Consider the following 20,377-nt stretch of genomic DNA (forward strand, 5'->3'; position numbering starts at 1 on the left):
GTTCTCACTTCAGGATTACCGTCCAAAAGGTCAACGCGAGCGCCTACTGCATTTGCTATTTCCTCCTCCACGTCTGCCCTCCCCTGCCTCCTTCCCACACCCCCCCGCAAGCTGTACGTACAAACAAGTCCCCCCGGATCCCTCTCGAATGCCATGTTGCTCCAGGACCCCGGGTGAAGGAGCGTGTCCGAGGCATGGCGTGAGGCTACAGCCCGCGGCGGGGCCGGGTCCGGACCGTGACACCTCCTGGCACGCCGCTCGGCCTCAACGCCGCCGTAACTCAGCAGGTGCAAAATGCAGCCTAAATCATCGTTTTCCATGTTCTCCACCCGCTTTGTGATGATGGAGTTCTTTATTACGTGCGCAGTGATTTTTACTGTATTTTTGCTGCTTGAAATTGGAGATTTTCATTCATTTCCAAACAAGCTGAGTAATTTTTGTATTCCAGACAACTTAGTACATCTCTTGGTTTCAAGCAGGTGGTTTGACTGTCTCCCTAGCAGCCAGACTCTTCGTGTGACTAAACGAAGCAAAACCTTCAAATGAGCTTGACTGTGGGATGAGATGGTGTCTGTGGTGTTTGTAGTTCTGTTGCATTCTGCAGAATAATGAAAACAGGAAAGCGATGTCAACCAGATCAAACCAGCTTGTAAGGCTTTAGTTTCCTCACTGGTAGGAATTAGTTCAAATTTAGGTTAGGTAGGAGGGAGCTGCACTTCCTAGCAGTTGGTTCAGCTGCATCTTTTTTCTTTTTTTTAATATCTTTTATTTTAAGACATGGAATATATTCAAACGCAGGACTGGGTCAGAGCACGAAACTGCACTGTATTTGTTATGTAGTATATGAGGGTGTAACTTTTGCTACGTTGTGTTGAGAGTGTGTGTCATAGGGCCTGATTTGGATGTTGAGAAGCAGAATATGTTACGCTGGAAATCACATCGTTCGTTTATTTTTGCAGTGTGGAGAAGCAGCTCTTTGTGTTACGTATGAACACGTTGAGGAGCCATGTCTGAATGAATACTGGGGCTGAATTGAACTTTTCCTCAAGGTGATAATTTTAAACGGATGGTTTGAAAGCGAGCTGGACAAGGCTAGGCATTTAAGCAGTATAGTGTAGGTGAAGTAACTTTATGGGGTAAGGTGTTTATGGAGAAATATTTAGGGGAAAATACAGGGGTGAGTTCATGATGAACAGATAAATAATTTATAATTCAGAGTTCTCTTTCACAGCTTTCTTCTGCTTCTGCAGAGTTCAAGATGAAGTAGAGTTAATTTAGCTCTTAAAACAGATTTTGTGTTGTTGAGTTCTGCAGAATTCAAATATTTCTCATCACATACCGTTGCCAACAGCAAACATGACACTTTTACCATAAATGCAGTTTCAGAATAAAAAAAAGTTGGACATTTAGTAGTATACTGTTACTGATTCCCCCCAATCTGCACATGTATAATTAAGGGTTTTTTTTATAAATATTAAGTAAAACTTACTCTGAGGACATGAATGTAAAATAAATCCTGTGTCTCTTACAGATGGAAGTAATATGAGGGAAAAGAAAAGAAGTAACGGTAAAACAGGATTGAATGACTTAAAGTTAGACTAGGCAGCTGTGGCGTTAGCGTGGAAAACCTGAGTCCTGACCCTACGAGTCTGTAAAACTCTTCGCTCATCGTTTCTCTTGCTTACAAAAGTTACTGATTCATTGTGCACCTTTCGGTATCCTAATTTAGTGTTCTGTGTCTCAGTGTGGTTGTATAAGTGTTAACTGAGATAATAGCTGCTAAGGAGCTTCAAATACAACAGTAATTAAATACATTGGGAAAAAATTGTCAGATTCTTTGGGAATTGTCGCCATATAGCACAAAACAATTTAGCTGGTTTTTAACTGTGGTGTTTTTCTTTTTTAGCCACTGTTAGGGTTTTCGGGGGGGGCTGGTTCTTGAGAAACTGTATTGAGTGACCCCTTCATGTCCCCCAAAGACTTACCCGTTTGAAACTAGTGGCAGATCAATGCGTTTTGAGAGAACGGGTATCAAGCGATAAGTGAAGGAATACAAACCTCTAGTAAATTGATATTTGTTAAGGTTATTTTTTTAACTGGGTTTTGTTTGTAACATGAATGTCATGAATGAGTTAAATACAGTAGAAGCTCTGGGTTTTTTTTTCTTTCTCAGATTATGGCAAACATTCATGTTGTAAGCAGCACCATGCTGTATTCTGTGGTAAACTTTGGAAAGCTGAATGTGACAACCAGAATCTATTAGACTTGATGGGGATTCCATTAAAAAGAAATCAATTCTCAATTTTTCTGCATCTGTAGTTCGTATGAAGTTCAGTGCTGTGATAACTGAGGCAGCTTGATATTCAGCCACCAGTGATCCAAGCAGAAAGTTGGTAAATGAGGAGTGTGGTGTGGTCACAGGGACAAGCTTGAGATTTAGAAACACAAATAACTCAGTAGAACACTGGAGGAGTAAAGGACTTAGAGCCACAATGGTTTTAATAGCAACTGAAAGCATTGTTGATATTTTTTCTCCAGCTAGAGGAAGAGGATGTTTGACTCCGTTTAAAGATAAATGGTTGCAAGTGCAAGTCTGTGCTTCCCGTTTGTACTTTACGGTAATCTTCATGCTTGGTGGTACAGCTGCTGATCATTGTACCCTACACAGAGATTCTCACACCTTGGTCTTGATGGTCAGTCACGCAGCAGAGTCAGGGTGGAAATGTAGGACTGGAAATTTGGGTTAGTCCAGCATTTAAGACTTGGGTTTTAATCTTGATAGGTAAGTCACCCTTTGACATGGAAGTAGCTCGTAGATTTAGGTTTAGTGTTCCAGTGCAAAGGTAAGCGTGTATTTTCTTGGACTACTAAAAGCAGTGGTTACACTTCCTAGCAGCTCAAAAGATTAAATGTGATTTGGTGCTCTGAAATTTCTTGTTCTAAAAACGGTGGGAAATGGCAGATTGAAGTAGAAGTGTGAATGGAGGCTATGCTCTTGATGACTATTGCTTGTTTAGACCTCATAATGTTTGCAATTTGGCTAAAAGAGGCAGTTTTTGCAAATAGTCATGGTCATTTGCAGAAGTTGCCTTCTCTCGGACAAAAGCTTCTGTCTCAAGCGTGCGGTCAGAAGGAGAGAACACGTCTCCGTAACTCAGCCTGCCTCGGTGCAAAGTCCAACAGCTTAATTAGATCTGTGGGTGAGAGTGGATTTAAGCGGTCTCTGGGCTTTGCACTTGAGTAGCTGGGGTAGCCTTGTGCCAGCGCCGTTGGGGCGCTGGGTCCTGGCACGAGAGCAGCGTGGCTGACTGGGCGGTACTATCTTAGGTTTAGGAAGTAGTTTAAAATTCTCAACTCGTTTCTAATTTCTTACCTCTGAGTCATATCTTCAAATGGTTCTCGCTACGCCGTGCGTGCTCTTTGAAACGCGATTGGGCGTCCTCTTTATCTGTGTCTTTAGTATAGCCCCTAAATACCCCAGACCCGTTTTTGAGTATGTGTAACTTTAACTGGTAGTTCAGATCATCATCTTAACGTTACGTTGCTGGAAACCTGTCACAGCGAACATGCGTTACGTTTCCTTGTGAAGATGGGTGCATCCTACAGACGCTGGCTTGTAGCTGAGCGGTGTGAGAACAGTGGTGGGCCTCCAGCGCTGCGCTGTTACACGCGCTGGTTTTCGGCACAGATGGGGTATTTGCGGGTTTCACAGCTCGCGTAAAGGGTTCTCTGAGGCTACCTGATGCTGTACTGGTGCAGGGAAAACGCTGACATTATAAGCTTCACGACTTGCAAGCTCATGTGAAACTTTGGCTGCACTGCGTGTTTTTTGTTCGTGCTTGTGTGTAGTTGTAAAAGAAACCAACGCTTAGACAACAGCAAACTTAAAATTGTTAAATGTGTTGGGAGTTTACTCCTTTGGTGTTGCTAGTAGATTTCTCCCCCTCCCAGCACCTTCCTTCATGACCTTAGCAATTAGAACATCTTTTTTCTTTTCTTAACACACAGTGACAACACCAAAGAAACTGCCCTGGCATCTGTAATCCTGTTCGCAGAATCTGAATGTAGGGCAATTATAGATAGGGTTGGGGTTTTTTTAATTAGCTTGCTGTGACAGCAGTTTGTATCTTCAGAAGGAGGAGGCTTTTAAGAATTTGGTTTCGTTCTGAATAAGTAGCTAATTTTGAATTCCATTTTCTTGCAACGCTAAGGAAACAGTTGTATTATTAATAGTCGTCAGACCACTTAAAGCTTAATATATCGCAGTCACCAAGTAGGAGATTAACTCGGAGCATTTAAGAATGTTATCAAACATGGATAACATTTGGTTCCTTGTGAGAGTATTATTTAATTAATTCTTTGATGCAGTTTTATTTTTGTTTGGGCTAAATTTTATTGACTATTTTAAGTTTCACAAATAGACATATTGAAACTGTTGCTGTGGTGTTTATTCAGGTGTTTGTGCTAAGTGTTGGTTGTCATGTAAAGAATTGTATTCTAAGTTGCTCTTAGGTGCTCTGAAATGCCTAACAAAAAGCAGGTGCACGAACAGTTTTAGAAAAGTACAGTGTGTGCCTGCGATGTTGGTGATGCTTCTCAAAAAATGTCTTTAAGGCTCTGATTTTTTTTGAGTGTTTTTGTTGTATTTTTAAGGATCACTTCCTTATACTGAAAACTGGCAAGCTTAAGTTGTGTTGTAAAAACAGAAGAGCAAATTTCGGCGCAGGTGGCTTTCTAAGGAGATTATAAGGGGAGGCTCCTAAAGAAGCATCCTAGTGGATCTGAATGAATAGAAGCGATATTCTGATAGCTCTTCGGGTATATGCGGAGGGAGTTGCCTAATGTATGTGTTCCTGGCAGTGCAAAAGAAACCTTTTAGCCAAGGGACAAGAGGTTGGGATGGGGGAGATGGAAGCGCCTTCCCTTGGTAGTTACACTACCTCTTGGTTTGGGTGCATGTGAAACTGGCTTTGGCTGGAGGTTGAGTGAGACCTTCCTCAACTTGAGCGTGAAGTATCCAACTGATCAGTTAGCAACTGTGTGCTGTTTGTTGCTAGGCATTTAAAACCATCCTGAGGTATGTGGGGAAAAAAAACTTTCAAAGCGATGACTAAAAACTTAAGAGCCTGTAGGTTGTGGGTCAAAATGTGTTATTGAGCTTGTTTTCTTCATTGCTCGTTCTCGCCCAGTGCTGGGTAGAGGAGATGGGGAGAAACATACAGTAATACGTCATCTATGACTTAAAAAGCTGTTTCTTCTCAGGAGAAAATCCTTAATACTCTGCATGTAAAAGTGGCATATTTTTAAATTAGCAGGTTATAGTTAATACTGTGAACTAAATCAAATTTTCTGTTTATTCTAGTTGGGTTGGATGCTGCTGGTAAGACAACTATTCTTTATAAGCTGAAACTAGGAGAAATTGTCACCACCATTCCCACTATTGGTAAGATGACCTGTTCTCATGGCTTCATTCTTCTTACTCTAAGGTTGTGTTGTACAGACAGGCTTCTGAAGGGCAGGGATTTGCTGTCATTGCTGTTAGTGTAACAGTCCAGGCAAACGTGGGCTTTGTGGTACGGCCATCATGGAACTGTGTCAGACCCAGGATACATCTAGAGCAGAATCCCATGTCTGACAGTGGATGGGAGCAGATGCTCAGAAGTATAGGGCCCAAGAAGGTAGCAGTGTTTCCCCCAAAACACCGTGAACCTCTAGCATTTTGTGGCTGAAAGACTTGCTGAACCAAAGATGGTATACTTGGATTTTATTGATTAATATTTTTTCCCTTCAGTCAATTTTCTTCTTGATCTAGCAATTGAGTTCTGATAAGCCATTTTTATATGTATATATAGGAGAAATATAATTTAGGAAGTAACTATCTTTAACATGATTAGCATTACATTTTACCACTAGCATTAGCTATTTCTAACTGTTTGTCTCTCTCTATTTTAGGTTTTAATGTGGAAACGGTAGAATATAAAAACATTTGTTTCACAGTTTGGGATGTTGGTGGTCAAGATAAAATCAGACCTCTTTGGAGGCATTATTTCCAAAACACACAGGTGAGAGTTCTGAGGCAGCAGCTGTTCAAGACTGCTTTGTAAAGTCTCACTGTACACGAGAAGTTGTCTTCTGCCCCTTCCTTTCAGAAGGCTCCTCAGTACTTCCTGCAAGTTCTAAGGGATACCCGGGTTTTATTCTAGTTGAAGCTGGTTTGTTACCCTGAAGGATAAAGTCTGGTCCTGAGCGTAGCCTGGCCAGGCTGAAGTCCTTGAGGATCTGCCAGTGTTACGTGATGTGCCAGAGAGCTGGTTTGATTGTCAGGAACTCTTCAACTTCGTGGTATCCATGCTTTGATCTGTTTGAACTGGCGTTGGCTTATATGTAAAAAGTGTTTCTGCCTAAACACCCTTCTACATTAATCAGCCTTAAAATACACTGATATAGCACATTTCAAGTTGTTTATTTAGTACACTGAGTATCAAAAATATTGTAGAAGATCTTGTTACTAATTGATTAGAAAGTGTCTGCTTTGTGTTGATGTGACTGCTGCCATTTTTGGTGACATAAGTGTGATCCTTTCCTTTGGTAGGAAAGTAAGTTGCTTATTAGTATCAGGAAACTCTGGGAAGCGGTGGTGTGTGGTTTTGGGTTTGGTTTTTGTTTTTCCCTGTGTAGGATATAGAACTGTTTCCAAGAAACCTCTGTGCAGTGTAATGCGTGTGATTGGTGCAGAAAAATGGAGAAGTCTGGATTGACAAAAGGAGATGGCAAAGTACTGTTGTTAATAGAGTAATGCTTAATTTCAGTTCCTTATTCAACCATATTACTAAATACTTTTTTAAAGACGCTTCGTTTTTCTTAGACAATGATAAAGTGCAAGGTTTTCAGACTGAAATGTAAGAGTAAATAATGTGTGTAAGGAGGTCACTTGAATCACAGATGCCATTAGGGATACTGTTTGCTACAAGGTCTTTTTTAAACAGATTCAAAGGTTTTTTTCAGTGAAACACATGATGGTGAAGTACTTGTGAATCTCTCGCTGCATTTAACATGGTACAACGAGTGAAAAGGGAGGAGGGAATGTTGGGTTCTGAAATTTTGCTGGTGTGTCCCATCCTCCCCAGTGAATCCTACACTTGTCATTAAACTGGTATTTGTGGAGTTTACTTTGATTTACAAGTCCCAGCTTTATTTTGCAGTTCAAACATAGTTTGTACTTGTTCAGACAGCTTTCATCACTTAAACAGACATTTCTGTCAAATTTGCTTATCTAGGAGTGGGGACAGCCACAATATTCAATGTGAGGGATTTTGTTGTTTTTAAAATAGTACTGACTGTTTACATTGACTTTTCAAAATTGCTTAACTTCTTACAGGGCCTCATTTTTGTGGTAGACAGCAATGACAGAGAGAGAATCCAGGAAGCAGCAGAAGAGCTGCAGAAAATGGTAAGTGTTGACGGTCTTCTGAAATAGGATTGTTAGACTTACTTTGTCATGTTTGTGGATGTGTGTCAGCTTCCTTAAGAGACTTAGGATTTTAACATTTTAGGGAGCATGTACAGTGCATACTGTGTTCACCTGGTAATTCTGGGTCACGTAGAACACTGACTTGGAACTACAGCTCTGTAGAGGGTAGAGTCAAGAACTACGGCTGTGTCAGAACCCTTCTTTCCTTCATAAAACCTTAGTAGATACGCAGGAGCTGAAGGAAGAAGTTTTGCAGAAGCGAATTGGCGCTGAGAATTTCAGCAGCAAGTCGCCGGTAAGCTTGCCGATTGAACGAGTGTTTCCTTACTTGCGGGAGAAGTTCTGTTGGGAACTAGGTAAATTTCACTCAGTACTTAGGTGACTTCAGGAGCAAGAAGGAAAACGTTGATAATCCCATAATCAGAGTTTAGGTTTCTGTAGTGCGTGTTGAAGTAAGTGAGGTACTTAATCGAGCGAATTTAATGATAACCGTTTTTTCCTGTTAGCTTCAGGAGGATGAGCTGCGAGATGCAGTGCTGCTTCTGTTTGCGAACAAACAGGATCTGCCAAATGCCATGGCAATCAGTGAAATGACAGATAAACTAGGTCTTCAGTCTCTGCGTAACAGAACTGTAAGTGCCAAACTTCCTGGGTGCTGAGCTTGTCTCTTCCTTTATTGTATATCATAAGCATAATTTCCATTTAAAGGAAAGGGAGATTCTATAGAATCTACAGATTCTGTCTGTAGGTAGATGCACATACCTGCTTGTAAACTCTGTAGTGCATCATTTAAGGTCCTTGTTCAAAGTAAGTGATTTAGAAGTATAATCCAGTGTCTACAGCTGTTGCAGGTGTTTTATCTCTTACCTTTTCCCAGAAAAATGCAAATATTCTACTCTGTCCCTGGAGTATAGGTGTCAGACATACTTGAGAAAGTATGTGATGGGCTTTCCTGTTTTCCCAATACTTATTCTGGAAGGGAAAATGCATTCTGATCACTACAAGGATGGGAGGAAATTAAGTAGCTCCTGAACTGTTAGATTCCGTGTGCACAAGCCTTTGAGACATAGGGTTGCTTCACATCAGCCATCTATCCTCCTGGAATACTCGCTTAACGTCTCTATGTTGATACACAAAGATCATACTCACCGGGGATGTTCCAGAGGTCTGGTTAGGCAATTCCACGTCCATTTCCTGAAGAGCAGTCTGTCAAAACCAAGAAGCTAGTTTTCAGCATACAAACCCAGTGCAAGTTCTGTATTTGTTTCTTGATGCACTAAACAATGTTCTAGCGTTTGGTAAGCCAACCCTGAATTTCTGCATGATGTCTGAATCCCACCTACTTTATATGTACTTTTAAAAACTCCCGAAAACTACCATCTGCTCAATATTGGCTGTAGAAAGCAGTGTTTAAAGAACACTGCGAGCGAGTGTCTGAGTGCCACATACTGTGATTACTTCACTTGCATTTTCTCAGTATTTAAATGTAATCTCTGTCTGTGTTCTGCATTAACAGTGGTATGTCCAGGCTACCTGTGCTACGCAAGGAACTGGTCTGTATGAGGGACTTGACTGGCTGTCAAATGAACTCTCAAAACGCTAACTCAAACTGGATGACTCTCTCACCAGGGACATGTTTGATATAAGTGGTCTAGGCTTGTTACAACAAAATTAGTTTGCATCTTGGTTATTACAGTATCTGGAACTGATATTTGGGCAGGATATTACAGCGTTTCAACTTACTTTGTTGCCAATTATTGTTTACCGAGCTACATGTTGCAAAGGTAGCAATATGCTTGGGTAAAAATCTCCTTAACTTGGAAAAAGTGTATCTTCTGATTTTATTCCCCTTGTTAGCCTAAATGCCTGAAAATAGTTCTTGTGACATCTTTAAGATCTGTTTTGAATACTCTTTTGAGCCCAAATAAATTAATGTTTTAATTTTTTTTCCTCCCTGCTACTTTTAGTTTACTGATGCCCTGTTTCATTCCTCAGACAGTCTGCTGATTTAAAAATGTAGCATTCCGTATGTATTTATTTCTGTCCCTTGCCAAAAAGAATTCCTAATACTGCTTGTTCCAGCCAAGGAAATGCTCTAAAACACTATACAAATCTACTGCACTGAGGAGGAACATGTTATTAATCCTTGGGTTCTGTCAGCCCAACTTGCCTTTGTGTGAATTGGATTTGATGGGTAGAATAGTTCTGTGCTGGTTGCGAAGAGCTCATGTTGAGGTTGTTTTTAATATTCAGCAGATTGTCTTCCTTTATATTGTATCTTTATTTTTTTTATGTTGCATGTTGCTTTTTGGTATCAGCCTGACTATTTTTGCCCAGTGTATAATAGTTCTGCTGAAGTTTTACTGTTTGTTGGTGAACATATCTTCATAAAGAAATTTTGGAAAATTCATCAAACTCAATGGATTAGTTTCTTCATAACCCACTTGGAATTATTCCTAATAAAATGATAAAATGTATAGTCCTGTGTATGCTCTTCTTGATTCCTGAAATAGTTGAACTGCCAGTTATCAGCTCCTCTTTTTCCCTATACTGAGCTTTCCTGTAGCTTGAATGTGAACATCAGTCTCGGATTTTTCACTTGTTTGGAGCTGTGTAGAGTGGAACACAGAAGGTGGGCAACCGAGTGCAGTAGAATAGCTGTCATCGAGACATATAATTCTGTAAGTGTCTTTTGAAGTTGTAAGTCTACAGTTCCTTTAAGATGTCCAGATATGAGAATACTAACAGTTACAGTTGTAATAAAACAAATACAAACTGCCTGAAAAGCATGCACGTCTGTTTCCTAGTTGTATCTGCATTTAAAAACCAGCATTGGTCTAGCAGGAGAATCACAGGTTCTGTTGGTGTCTAGCTGAGAAGTTAACTTGAACATTTTTACAGGGATTTAGACAATGTTATGATAATGGTGATTGTCACTGCTACTCTCTGCTTTCCTGTTCCTGCCCTCTTCCACCTCTCTAGTTCCAATGACCTGGTGTGCTTTTTGAGGCTGCTACGAATGGGTATTTTAAAACCTATTTTTCTGTTGTCTGTCTTCTGTATGGATGCAAATATGGCTCAGTCTTTCAACTGAAATATTCACAATGTCCTTCAGAACCCAAAACATGGTTTCATTGCCGTTTTAGGCTAAGCTCCTGTCTTAGCCCAGGTCTTCTTATCCTTGCTACAAGAAATCCCAGGGACAAGGTCTGCTGAACTCAAGGTAGTTTAGGTTAAGAGCAGCTTCCAAGGCAGCTTCTGCTGTAACTGAAGTGTAAGTTTCTAGAAAGCACTGTTACTGTGAACACTGCTAACCAGAGAAAATTCCAGAGCTATTGAATTACGGTCATCCATCTCTCTTAATATGTAACAGAAACCCAGGAGACAGTGTGAGTAGAGTTTTGCTTGCACCTTTAATGAATTGTTTATTACATATTAAGTTGATATATCCATGCATTGGCTCAGTAGCTGTTACTATACTTATTTCTAGCAATGTGGTTCCTTGAAATAATCCTTAAAAGGAACACCGTGTTGAGAATGGGCAGCTGGTCTGTAACAGGGTGTGTAGGGATAGTCCCAGTAGGTGAAACAATGAATACTATCTTCCTCTTCTACACATCCTAAACCCCTCCAGGCATGGTGACTCCACCACTGCCCTGGGCAGCCCGTTCTGATGCTTGATAAAACTTAGTGAATAAACTTTTCCTGATACCCATCCTAAACCTCACCTGGTGCAACTTGAGGCTGTTTACTCTTGTCCTATTCTTTGTCACCTGGGAGAAGAGACCAACACACGCACACACACACACACACACACACGCTTCCTCCTTTCAGGCAGTTGTAGACAGCGATCAGATCTCCCCTAAGCCTCCTCTTCTCCAGGTTGAACCCCCCCAGCTCCCTCAGCCGCTCCTCACCGGAACTGTGTTCCAGACCCTTCCCCAGCTCCGTTCCCTTCTCTGGACACGCTCCAGCCCCTCAGTGTCTTTATTGCAATGAGGGGCCCAAAAGTGAACCCGGGATGGGAGGTGCGGCCTCACCAGTGCCCAGTACAGGGGGACGATCACTGCCCGGGTCCTGCTGGCCCCACTGTTCCTGATGCAGGCCAGGGTGCTGGTGGCCTTCTTGGCCACCGGGGCACACGCTGGCTCATATCCAGCCGCTGTCACCCAACACACCCCGGTCCTTTTCCACTGGGCAGCTTTCCAGCCACTTGTCCCCAGGCCTGGAGCGTTGCAGGGGGTTGTTGTGGCTTACCAACTGTTCTCGACTCAGCATTTTCCGGGTATGCTGGAGGTGATGTGCTCTTCGTTCTGTGCAGCAGCTCGGGGGGTTGGTGCGTGTGCTTAGAAAGCCCCCTCATCTTCAGATCACAAACATGAAGTAGTTTGCTATGCACATTCTTGCTGGCTATTGCTGTGAGCTGAAATCCTGGTGGCTTGCTTTTTCCTTTGGAGTTGATGCTACTTTTGTAGCTGGTGCTTGTCTGTCAGTACAAGAACAAACTTAGTCCTGATGAATTTTTATTTAACGCTGCCTTGCCGCTTTTGGTACTAGCGTCATATGCAGTATTGAAACCCATAACGTATCCCATTAATACGGCTATCTGTCAGTAAGTTCATTAGCTGTGGCGGTGACACTTACTTAAAGAGACCACAAGGAGACGAAACACTTCATCACTGGCTCTTCTCCCTTTTTGGATTACAGAAACTCGGAGGATAAATTCTAAATCCTCTTCATTAATCAGAGGCTGATAATTTGCATGCTAGTCTTGCACAAACACAGTACAACTCTCCTGCTGTAAAGGCACTCGCTGGCACTTTGGACATTGTGGATAGGTAAAAAGTACTTTTGTTGGGTTTTGGCATTCCTTAAAATAATTATTTTCTGGCTAAAGAAATTAAAAGTGACCTATATACATTGTAGATCAGAAACAACATGTAATACATCCCTGCTCTCCAGAGGCAGGTGAAATTCCCATGTCTGTTACTAGTTTAGATACACTAATTTTGTTTGTGATTTCCTTGTCTGAAGTCAAACACCTCAACTGAGCTGTTGTCCCTGAAGTTCAAAACCTTAGATGAGCACACGACTGCTAAAAATTTATTCCTTGTTCTACTGTAATGACGGGAAATCCTGAGTTCCAGAGCTGAATTTTGTCACTGTGTAGCATCAACTCCTGTATTCAAACAGTAAGTTCTGCGCTGGGGAGTCAGTCCAGCAATGTTTGCGTGCAGGAGTATTTGTTTCAGTGTATCAGATGTCCAGCTTAACTGTAGAGAGCAAAAGACTGAAGAATGACTGTTTTTTCTTTTATTTGGCTCTGCTGACACAATTTATTCCTTTTCAGTACACGCATGATTAGCTTTGCATTGTTCCCAACATGAAGAGAATAGTTTTACAGCAATATTCAGATCTACATACAGACCAGAGCAAAGGGCTTGTTCTGGTTTTCTCACATGTAATTCATCTGATGACTGAATCCTACAGCATAAGCAGTAGGGGATGTTTGTTGTTCTGGTTTTTTTCAATAGCCTTCGTGAACAGCATAATCTGGAATCTTGTCCTGCAGCTGTTTTGTAGATAATCTGCGGACTTTGGTTCAACTGTTGGCAAGCAGAACCGCACCAGGAATTAGAAACAAATCTGTAAGTATTTCTGCTTGCTTGGTTTGTTCTCAGTGTTTTCAACAACATCCTGGGGGCAACAGAATGCTGCAGGGGCACTTAGAGCGATGCCCTGGCTGGTGTAAAAAGTGGTTTAGGGTTTTGACACTTGCAGTGAAAACTCAGAGCCCAGTTTGCAGTCCCTTGCTCATCGGAGTGACCTTTGTATCAAGGTCTGAACAAAGGCAGTTGGAGTGCAGTACGATGGAACTGCACATCATCTTTCCTGCCTTTGTCAAGAGTGGTAGTGACAGGGGTCCTGAGTAGGAAATGCCACCGCTCTGCTGCTGATGGACCGAAGAGTAACGCTTAGCTACCAAATGCATTGGGCATTGTGCCGAATTTTTGAAAGCGTCAGGTTCTGTTAAGGGATCTGATGCAAATTCTAAGAAAACTGAAATGTTTCAGGCTCTTCTGCTTACTGGGTGGGAGTTTAAAGTCTTGGAACAATTTTTTTGATGCTAGGAGTGTGAGAAATGAGGCAAATGCACAATTGACTTGAGGTGTTAACAGATCTGACTCCTTAGTGTGCTGACTATTTTCCCCCTTCTCTTCTTGTACCATTTCTCTCCTTCCTTTTCTTCCTTCTCTCAATCACACTTTGCATTATTTTTTGCTTTCTCATGATACATACGTGCATTTTACAGTCCCTTCAAAACCAGCAGTGTTAGTGATGTGTAAGAATTCAAGTACTGCCTGTCACAGGTGGCTGAGGCCCCTTTGCCTGGTGCGGACAGGGCCAGGGGAAAAAATCATACAAGTTCCAACTTGCCAGACCAGTCTGAAGGGTCTGGCAGAACTTGGTTGGTTTTTGTACCTATGAAATAGCCAGGTAAACATTTCACAATAACCAGAATAACCCAAAATCTAGCCAAGTGCCTGTTACCTCCGGAAGGCCAATCTTTCAGTGCTCCTAGTTCCTGTGAGTGACAAGTTTGCCCGCAGCAGGAGCTCGCGTGAAGGAGGAAACTGCCCAAAGGATCAGTTTTTGAATTGTGGCTTTTTCCTACCTTAGACTCTAGTTCTGCATTTTCACTCCAGAAATGTCTCCTGGCTCCCGGCACATTGCTGCTATTGGCAGTCAGCCTGCGCTGCTGCATCCTCCTAATGAAACCTGGGACACCTTGGAGACTCACCAGCACTAGCTGCTGGGGCTGAATTTCCTCTTGAAGATACTGAAGGATTATCTGCCATGTGCAAGGGTCATCGAATGTTACTGGGCCTGTTCCAGTGCCGTGTTTTTCCCTTATTGCTTGTTTCCTGCAGATGCCAGCTTTCCTGTGCTCTCCCTCTCCCTGGCCTGCGAGGAGGCAGCAGCAAACACAAGTACCGATCCAGGGACCGAGAGGGACCTGCTGGTTCTTGAAAGCGAGGCAGAACACCAGCCAACTCTCTCCTCTGAGCAGTTCCATCTTCTGGTACCATGGGGAAGTTACAGATGTTTAATGTTTCGATTTTGGAAAATACCACGAAGTAACCCAGTTGTTGTAATGGGTAGGTATCAAAAAGGAGAAAAAGTTTTTCAGCGTTACAAGTGGAGCTCAGCTAGCCTACGTACGTAATGTGGTTTCACTTCCAGATTTCACAGTTGCAGCCTTACTAGTCTAAGTGGCTGAGACACGCCGTGCCAGCCTGCAAGCCTGCATGACTCAGTGGTTTGAGCTTTCGAGGTTTTTTCCCCAAATTTTCCAGAGCTGGCAAATTGTAGGATGCTTCTGAGTCTGTGTACATAGTCTTCAGTGTTTTTCCAAGGTTTAATACTTACATTTTCTTCCTGAAAATGAATTAAGTGAATTCATCTTCTAATTGATTTTTCTGCCCTTTACGATGCCACATCCTTGCAGACAGTCAAACTTGAGGTGTAAGCTTTCCCTCATTTACTAAATTAGTTTTGCTAAGACATGAGGTTTACAGCCTCCACTGTTGGTGAGATTTTTCTCCTCATTCCTGTATCATGAAGTTTAGTTATGAATCACTGACATTTTTATTACCATTTTTGTAGTCCAGAAGAGCACAGGCATCACCTTCAATCCATAAGCAAGAGTGAATTACGCTTTACGTTTTAATTAGACTTATCAAGAACAGCAACTGTTCAAGGACCCACCCAAAGTATTTAAGGTCAAGTTTTACAGGGCGAGTACTGTCCTTCATTCTGGTTTGCAATGATCTAACATCATTCATTGCCACATTCCTTGGTTTGCTTCCACTTTTAATTATCCAAAGGCCCTTAGCTATCCTTGGCTTAGCTAAAATGCCAACTTAACAAAAAATGAAATGTATTTACATATTGCAGGACATTACAGCTGGTGATCACTGTGTCAACGAGGTCATGGTGTGTTTTGTGGCTTAAGCAGGTGAACGCTTTGCTCCAGGCCTTGATTGCTGATTCTCAACTCCAAGCCTGTATCTTGTTCTTGAGGCACAAGAGCCTTTACAGTGAATTAGCCTGGGATGTGATGACCCACTAAAATGGTAATAGTCCTGTATTGCCACCTGGGTCACTTCCCTGTTTTGGTGGCATGAGCAGGAACAAGTAGCCAGAATTCAGAGGTGTTAGAGCAAGACCAGGTGGGATAGTTTGGGATGAGAGGAAGATGGAAGGGAACTGTACGTTGCCGAAAAGCAGCTACTTGCAAAGGCCATTTTCATGAATCTTTGGTAGTTCAGGCTTCTACAAACTTGCGTGTTAGTGGAACAGTCCTTTTGCCAATTCCCACGGACCTGTGTTTTCACATGCAGAGTTGGTGACAAACCTCGGGGCAGTTCCTGAGATTTGTCTTCTCATCTCACGACATTTGAACCATTGATAGGTTTTGAGATTTGCGGCTCAGCATCGTTTTAGCCTTGTATGGCCTCTGAGGCTAAACCTGCCTGTTGGCTTTACCAGCAGCAGTGGGTCAGATGCTCAGATACTGCAGTGATGAAAACCAGTAGTAATTCCACTGGAAACAACACAGGAAAAGCTAAAGGGCAGATGTTTACAAGCTGAGCACCACCCTTCCCCCTGCAGCAGGTACCACAGCAAGAGACAACCGACTCACAGGAGCACGCTACCTGAAAGCGACTGCCTAGTTTTAGCAGTGTATTGGAAGTTTGGTGAGTCCCAGCTACAACCTACAGCCGAACGCAGGGGAGGCAGGTAGCTAGTTGTGCAAGCATAGGGGACACAGCTTTTATCAGCCTGGGCAGACTTGTTTTGCCAAGACAGACACCAGTAAGGGGAAAGACATCAACTGAAACCACTGACAAACAACTGAAAAGGGAACTTTATTAGGTGAAGGGGGGGATTTAGTGAAACAGTTTTCAAATGCTGTTTGTTTCATAGGGACTAACGATGCAGGGAAAGCAGCTTGTTAAATGATTCAACCCCCCCTGTGCATTCAAGGAAGGTATGGATAAAATATTTTTCCCCCCATCCAAGTTATTTCCTACAAAACAGGGAAAGCTAGACTATTTCTAGAGGGAAAAATGTGGGAAAAACATTATTAGAGATTCAGGTCTTTGTATGCCACAGAGGAACATACCAGAACAATTGTGGTAAAGGTCTACAAGTCACTTGTGTTTCTTTTTATAAATTTAGGTACAGAGACCCGACGCACCATGTGAACTATTCTGTCCCCTCACCATCCAAAAACAGATGATAATGTTGAAAAGCTCCCTCCCATCCAGAGCCGGCTGTCCCCAACTTCAGTATTTCCTGCATCACTGATGACTACAAACAGAAGGAACAGATGCTCAAAGTACACGCCACCTACGTAGGCAGTCCCATTTTACCAGGTGCTAAACTTACCCTCATTAGCCACATTAAATGTGCAAGGAAAATGCTTCCAAATCAATTACCATCTTGAATTTAACACCGCTGATTGTTGAGAGAAAGCCTATTGGCTGACAATTAACATCTGCAGAAGGTAGTAAGTACACTGCCCATGTCACTTAGTAGAACACTGGACACTAATGGTAACTGAACAAGACCATTTCTGAATTTATTTCCAGAACTGGTCTTGTCATGACAGTAATTACAACAAGGTTGAATCAGCTAACGGTATTTGTTTTCAGGTTCCGTGTTTGGATCTAAATAGTCTTAAAAATCAGATTAAACTCCCATCTTTTTTAACAAAATAATTCTTAATCCTTTAAAAACCACCTATAAAAGGTATAGGGTAACTCAAATTTCAAAATCCTGTCTTAAATACGTTTGTTTTTCCAATTAGCATATAAAACATGGAAAGATAAGTCATGCAGGTATGCTGAGCAGTGTGGTAATAATATTCAGTAGAACCACCAAACACAGCAACTCTTCCGTAATCGTTCTGACCTCCCCTTTAGTAGCATACGAGCCAGGGTGGAACCTCAGTTCCCCAGCAGCAAATGCCATTTCTTGTTTGAAACCCCTGAAAAGCACCGTGGAAGAGCTGATCTATCTCCACTTCAAGTCACATACTAGTGCTATGTGATCAGAAGGATGGGAAACACTTGGCAAAGCCTGGTGGGTTGTCACTTCTTCGTGACTTGGCAATGGGATGACCTGTTCAACCTCCAGGGTGTTTTTATCGATGAAAATGTAGTCCAGGCATCCGTGAAACCCACCAACGTAGTTTGTATAAGCAGGTTCTCCGCAAGCACTCAGCAGTTGGAAAGGATGGCTTAGAGGCATGTTGCACCTTTCCTCTTCTCCGTTAGAGGCCCAGTCTTCATGATCCTCAGCGATGCCACCCCTGTTAATAAAGCTGTAAGTTCCAGACGACGGCGTACTATTAAAGTCTCCACAGAATATGACTGGTATGCTCGGATACAGATCACATGCTACGTGCTTGATGTGAGACAAGGCTACAGCGATTTGGACGAGACGGATGTTCCCACCTAGGAGTATAAAAGCGTATGACTTCAAATACTTCACAGTAGCATTGGAGAACTCTCCCAAGTTGCTCATTTAAGCACATATCACACATAGCTCTGAACTGGTCATCTCATTTTACTGTGCTCTAGATTTTAGAAGACATTTCATAAATGAAGAAGCCTTCGAAGTTTGTGACTATGAAGGTTTTAGAGAGGCAGACAAGGTTTCAGTTCAAGCTTGCACATCAAAGTGCAAGAACTCTGAACCTTAAACACCCATCTTACAGCAGGTTCCCATTTCGTGCCAACCATCCTAACAGTGTTCCTGAAAAGCACAGTACCAAAAGAAAACTAATTGAAAAGAGGAAAATGTCTTCTAAAAGCTTCTGTAGCTCAATTTGGTTGCACTTCTGGCAATACCTCCATGTAACTCCTTCAGGGTACTATAGGGCTGGGAAGCTTCAAAGAGCTGTATTTTATGGTCTACTCCCTGGGCAAATCGTGCATAACATGACTTGCCTTGCTTTCAGCTGTTTCCTACTGACTCCCAGGCAGACCAGAACAGTACGAGGAAAATAAATAAACAGGCCCAGTAGCCTGGTTTGATCCATCTAGATGATAAGCAAGGCAGGAAACCCTCAGTTCCAGAAGAAAAGGTTATAGCTGCAGAAGAATGGGGAGAAATCGATTCTCCCTAGGCAGGGGAGAAACCTGTACACACCCAGTTATCCTGCACACAGGAACATGACAAAATTACCTTTTGGGTGCCAGTATAGGTGGGTATTGCCTACACAAATCTTCCTGGAAGGATCAGTTGTAGACTGAAGAACTAAAACCTTCAAGAGAGAAAAGAAATCTTTGATGAGTTTTAAATAGACAGGTTATATATATTTTACAAATGCAATGGTTAGCTTACGCCTTTATGGTCCAGTTCAAAGAATCTGATGCTTATAACTAATGAACAGCACAGCTCCTACGGAGTCTATTTACCTCCTATATAATGCCTGGGTATCAGCCCATCTATTAACAATACATCCAGGTATCTGACAAACGTTTTTTTGGCCGTAAGCGTCTGATATGGACGTATTTTTTCCTCCAACTGATTCCATATTTTTTCCCCTAATATGTTGCTATTGCTGTACCATTCTTAACTACTTTTATTTTCTATTCTCCCACCCCTGCAACAGAATTGGAGTTATGTCTCTGGTTTTAGCAAGCAAACTGTAGCATTGCATAGTTCTTAAACTGAACGTAAATTTGGAGGGGACTTCAGTTACCAGGGAAAGCTTGTCAGACCTACTCAGTCCACGAGTAAGAAACTTTTACCCATGAGTGTTTCTGAAATTCCTCACACAGACCTAGATCTTACACGTTTGTACTTGTATGACGGCTCTGCTGGCAGATCCACTGACAGCAACAAGCTCACAAACCTGTCCAACCTTCTTTCTCTCACTACTGTCACTTTGTAAAGTGGAATTATTAAAGCCAGACAAATTAACTTAAATCTCATTTGGAACTGACTTACAAGATTTAAGTTTTATCATATAAACTTAATAAATATATATTCTGACATATGACAGCAAGCAGTGAGAAACGTGGCAGCCAATACCTCCATGGGTACCTGGCCCAGAATCTCAACTGCTGGATTGATCTTACAACAAAGAAAATGATTTTGTCTTTTTTTACCAAATTTTGGTAATTTCACCTATCTGGTGCAGTAAAGTCTCCATATTTTGTTCTTGTTCCTAAGCTGCTCTCCTGCTCTATTCATTACCCTAGCTAACAGAGGACATATCACGGTTCTGTTTCAGACTGTTAGTCCTTCACATCTCCTGTGGCTTGACGCTCAACAAACCTAGCTTGGCAGCACCTGCCTGGTGACAGCAGGAAGAGGGGAAAGCGGAAGAATGCACGTAAAAAGCTGGTACCTGCAGCACAGATGACCTCTGCAGCACCTTCTCCTGCACCAAGGGGTACTTGGCCAGCTTATCACTCAACTCCTTGTGCAGTGGGTCAGAGAGCAGGGCTTCGCTGAAAGCTATGTCATGTTGGCTAAGGAGGCTGAACTTGTCCCTGCGGTAGAAAGTGGCCAGGCCTTCGTGCTGCTTCTCCTTGATCTTGAAGAGCCCTTCCAGTCCAAAAGCTTCTAGTGCTGGAGTCAAGCTGTCCACAAAGACGGACTTGTCCACTTCTTGCAAGCAGACGAGGTCCGCGTTGTAGCCCACCAGCTCCTTCTTGAGCAGGTTCTGCCGGTAGTCGAGCTCCAGGGCGTACGGGGCGCAGTAGGGATAGAGCACGGTGCGGGAGAACTCCGTCTGGGCGTAGGTGTCGGCCAGGATGTTGTAGGAAACGGCGCGGAGGGCGCCTTCGCCGCAGACTTTCTTGGTGTAGAGGTGCCGGGGGT

General features: G+C 42.5%; 2 protein-coding genes across 2 annotated transcripts; one reads left to right on the plus strand and one right to left on the minus strand.

Annotated features, from left to right (window-relative positions):
- Positions 1 to 5,358: 5,358 nt before the first annotated feature.
- Positions 5,359 to 10,260, plus strand: LOC104504823 (ADP-ribosylation factor 4; the record flags this gene model as incomplete). The annotated part of the gene is made up of 5 exons (XM_010154161.1): positions 5,359 to 5,443; positions 5,953 to 6,062; positions 7,379 to 7,450; positions 7,978 to 8,103; positions 8,988 to 10,260. Coding segments are annotated over 5 exons (480 nt in total), but the record flags the coding sequence as incomplete, so codon positions are not given.
- Positions 10,261 to 17,484: 7,224 nt separating this feature from the next.
- PDE12 (phosphodiesterase 12) lies at positions 17,485 to 20,369 on the minus strand (the record flags this gene model as incomplete). The annotated part of the gene is made up of 3 exons (XM_010154173.1): positions 17,485 to 17,997; positions 18,731 to 18,809; positions 19,902 to 20,369. Coding segments are annotated over 3 exons (990 nt in total), but the record flags the coding sequence as incomplete, so codon positions are not given.
- Positions 20,370 to 20,377: the final 8 nt, after the last annotated feature.

The sequence above is a fragment of the Eurypyga helias genome, unplaced genomic scaffold, assembly GCF_000690775.1.
Source record: "Eurypyga helias isolate BGI_N326 unplaced genomic scaffold, ASM69077v1 scaffold27580, whole genome shotgun sequence".
In the NCBI taxonomy this organism is placed as follows: domain Eukaryota; kingdom Metazoa; phylum Chordata; class Aves; order Eurypygiformes; family Eurypygidae; genus Eurypyga; species Eurypyga helias.